We start from the raw sequence: 4,102 nt of genomic DNA on the forward strand, positions 1-4,102 counted from the left end.
AAATTATAATTTAATTTTAAAAATTTTAAAGTTACAAGCTTTGAAAGGAAAATTTGTATTCCGACTCTTATAAACAACTATAATTCAATTTAAATCCCTCTAATATTTTTTAATTTCCCCACTTATATTATCGCTTCTAACAATATTATCCCAATATTCTATTACGTTGGACCCAAGTTATTAGTGAAAAATAAATAAATTATATGATATAGTACTTTAAATCAATAAATGTGACTACATTACATGATTTGAATGAAAGTCACATTGACATAAATTTTAAAATATACAATCTTATAATAAGAACAAAAATCTTTCTCGATTAATCCTTTTATAAATCAAATTTATAGATAACATAAATTAAATGAAGTGATATTATTGCAAACCCGTAGGTAATATCCAAGGACCTTTATTTATATCATAAATATATATAGAAGCGTATAAGCTTCATTTACAAACAACAAACCCTTAGCTAATATCTAAGGGCCTTTATTTATATCATATATATATATATTAAAACCAAAGTAGCCTTCATGTTTGTCATCAAAACTCAAACAGGCCTCCATCGTCCATTATCCATTTGTTCCATTTTATTCCGATTCTCACCAACCCACCATTCCGTTGGAATTCTGTAGTGATCCTCTACACGATCTAAATGTTTATTCACGAGTGGTAAATCATAATCCAATTCACCCGCCGGTGTATCTTCTGCAATGTTTTCGATCGCAACACCATGCATATACACATCCATGTTGTGACAACTATACAGATTGTTTATCCATCCGCTGATAATTATTTCTTGAGCTTCATGATCATCTTCATTTACCAAGCTTTTATCGATACCTACTTCATCTCCATTTCCATCATGGAAAGCATCATCAGTGACGCCAAAACGCCTCTCCTTTAAGTACTTTGACACTGAGGTGTTAACGTTCAACACGTTTCCGACATCGGTGTATGACAATAAAATTACTGGAACCAAGTCCATTTCGTTTTTCATACGGAGGAGACGAAGGTTGTCGCCCCTGAGCGAATCAAATAGTTGTTTGAAACCGTCGTTTCCGACACGGGGACAACCGAACACGAAGCCGGTCACCATGAACGGCGCCTTGCTTCCGGTGGGGTTGTTGCATCCATTGGCAACTATGTCCATTGCGGTCAATGTTGCTAATGCTCCACCTAAGCTAAACCCTGTGACGGTTATGCTTAGTTCTTCATGTTTGTACTTGTTCACTAGTTTCTTTACAGCAGTTAGGACCTGCAGAAGGGCAAGAAATGGATTAGAATTTTGAATTACTCGAGTTAGTCAGCTAAATTTGAAACTTTTTCAAATCAAAGTTAACTTAATTTTAAAAAGTCAAATTAAAACATTGTTTATATTGGCATGATGATTAGGTGTTCATCGTTTCAGATGTGACCTGAGTTTTACTTGTCCTGGTCGCATTGCTATTAAAGTTTTACCATTCTCTTGTAGTTTTTTTTTAAAAATAAGCAGCTAAATATTTATTAATTTATAAATCAATTTAACTTGTTTAGCTACTAATTTTTTCTTATTTCGGCCTAAAAAAGAAAGTTCTAGCTTCACCCTGTCAATTTGGTCCGATTTTTAACATCACTAGCTAATTCTAAGTTAGAGCACATTAATTTGAAATAATATTTATTTAAAAAATTTGAGTTATAATAATGTGATTTGTTAAATTAATAATAAAACAAATAAAAATGGGAAGTTTTAAAAAAATTTTAATTTTTTATTTGAGTTGCAAAAATTCGACTTTGAAAAAGAACTGAATATTAAAAAAGAACATCGATTTTTTGGACTATTACCTGCTCTCTAGCACTAGTCTCGCTATGTGTAGAAGCCGGTACCGTCCCAATATAAAGCGAGTAAAAACCATCGTGCACTAAAGCGTTGTATTTAGCGAACTTGGGGAACAAATCGGTAGCTGATACTCGCGGAATCCGTAAATCATTGATCCATTCCGGTAGTGTTCTGGTCCCTCTCCAAGCAACCAAAACATCCCTCCGGCCCAGTACTTTCTTCCCTTCATCGGTGCTCACCGCCACATATCCGATCCATGCCGACGTAACTTCATTCGAGCCAGCATAAATGAAGTCAGTCACCTCGTACTTGTAGGGGTTTCCTTTTATGAGACAAGCCTCGGTGAAAAACTGTTCTTTCGAGGTTTTAGGATCGTAAGTGGTAGGGTCGAAGAGGTCTCCGACAGCTGAAGTCCTTTGACCGTAGTGAATTATATACTGACGGAGATCAGTGTCTAGTGGCTGTAGTAGACCCTCCCATTCGTTCTCCCCACTGAGTTCTCTCCAACGAGTTGCTATGGAGCTGGCCATCACTCTTTTTTTCTCTGTATTTTACTTGTTTTCTGTATGCTTCTGAGTTCTCTCGAACGAGTTGCAATGGAGTCGGACATGGTTGGGTGCTTTATATAGGGCAAATCTCTCAGATAAGCCGAAAGCGCTCATACCAACTTTGCAATTGACTTCACATCATGTAAAACAATATATATATTAATTATAATTATTAAACATTGACAAATATAAAAAATTAAATTTAAAATTTAAGTGGGTTTGAATGAGAGGGGCATTTAACGGAAGTAAACTAAATACATCTCACCGCACTCAATCGTTCATCCAAAACTTAATAATAGTATTTTTTTTATTTTATACCAATAATGATACATCATTTTATTATTAATTAATAATACATTTTATATTAATTTTTTAAATTTAATATTCGATTTTTTTATTTTTGTTTTGTAACTATGTTAAATTTATGATAGGTTACGAGATTATGCCAAATGAAAACAATAATATTATTATTTGAAAATTAAACATTAGAAAAAATATATATTTAAAAGTTTATACAAAAATTTTAAGTAAAAAAATTAAATATATATTAAAAAAATTCAAACATAGTAAGATCTAATCCCGAATAAATCTAAAACAATGCCTACGTACGTTATTTATGTAAGGTAAAATTGAAACTCAGATTCACTTTTACTAACTGTGTAAAAACCTTATCGATGGTCACTTAAAATTTTCTTGGAAAAAATAATTTAACCAAATAAAAATACGTTATTTGGTTAAATGTTAACATTTAAGTCTTAATCAACATATAATTTTACTATTATAAGTATTTTTTTATACAAATTAAATTAAAAATATATTGACTAGCAGATTTATGGAAGGTGCTGTAGAAATTTCTTATGAAGCCCCCACTTGAAATCATCTATTTCCTTGCTACCATTTAGTTTAAGAAAATAAAATTATCAGTAATAAATATACCTTTAGAATCTCAACAATTGCAAAGAATATACAACAACATTGATAATTAGAGGTGTTCATAGGTCGGGTCGAGCTTAAGCATGATACTAATATACTCTATGCTTGCCCAAACTTTACTTGGCCCGAAACATGGATCTAAAATTTTACACGAACTCGCCCATATTTGCAAAAGACTTAACCCCAACCCATTTTAGGCCCGCCCATATTATTTTTAATTTTTTAAAAATATTTGTTATATTTTATTTTAAAATTTCATAATTTTATACATTTTTATTTATTAAAATTTTGTATATAGTCATCTTAATATTATTTTAATGTTTATATTAGAGTAGTACTATTATATATACTATAGGTTCTTTTTTAATGTGTTCTAAATTACATAATATATAAAAATAACATAATATAAAGTATTATAAACTTAAAAATGGGTTAGGTTGGGCTCGGGCCTTGAAGGTTCAAGCCCAAGCCTAGCCCATATTTTAAACGGGCCTATTTTTTGCCCAAGTCCATCTTTTGAGCCTAATATTTTTACCCAAATCCTCCTAAATTTCGGACGGGACTTCGAGCCTGAACGGGTACCCCAATCCATGAACAAGTCTAATGATAACAAACAAAATTTATTTTATATATATGCAACTCGAAATCCAAACAATTTTTTTCTTCACCGAATATTGAATTAACTGAACAAGTATTTGATGTTAAGCATATTTAAAGGCGAACCCCAATGATAACAAATTTCAACAGGTATTTTAATATATATTTTTAAGACATACGTTGTTACATATGTGTAAAATTAGAGTAG

At 31.4% G+C, this 4,102-nt stretch overlaps 1 protein-coding gene across 1 annotated transcript; it reads right to left on the reverse strand.

Moving 5' to 3' along the window:
• Positions 1–372: 372 nt before the first annotated feature.
• Positions 373–2,412, reverse strand: LOC107926168 (phospholipase A1-II 1). The gene is made up of 2 exons (XM_041099458.1): positions 1,822–2,412; positions 373–1,255 (listed from the first exon to the last, which is right to left on the reverse strand). The coding sequence occupies exons 1-2, from the start codon at positions 2,344–2,346 to the stop codon at positions 548–550; spliced, it is 1,233 nt and encodes a 410-aa protein (XP_040955392.1). The 5' UTR covers positions 2,347–2,412; the 3' UTR covers positions 373–547.
• Between the last annotated feature and the right edge of the window lie 1,690 nt (positions 2,413–4,102).

The sequence above is a fragment of the Gossypium hirsutum genome, chromosome D08 (assembly GCF_007990345.1).
Source record: "Gossypium hirsutum isolate 1008001.06 chromosome D08, Gossypium_hirsutum_v2.1, whole genome shotgun sequence".
NCBI classification, from domain to species: domain Eukaryota; kingdom Viridiplantae; phylum Streptophyta; class Magnoliopsida; order Malvales; family Malvaceae; genus Gossypium; species Gossypium hirsutum.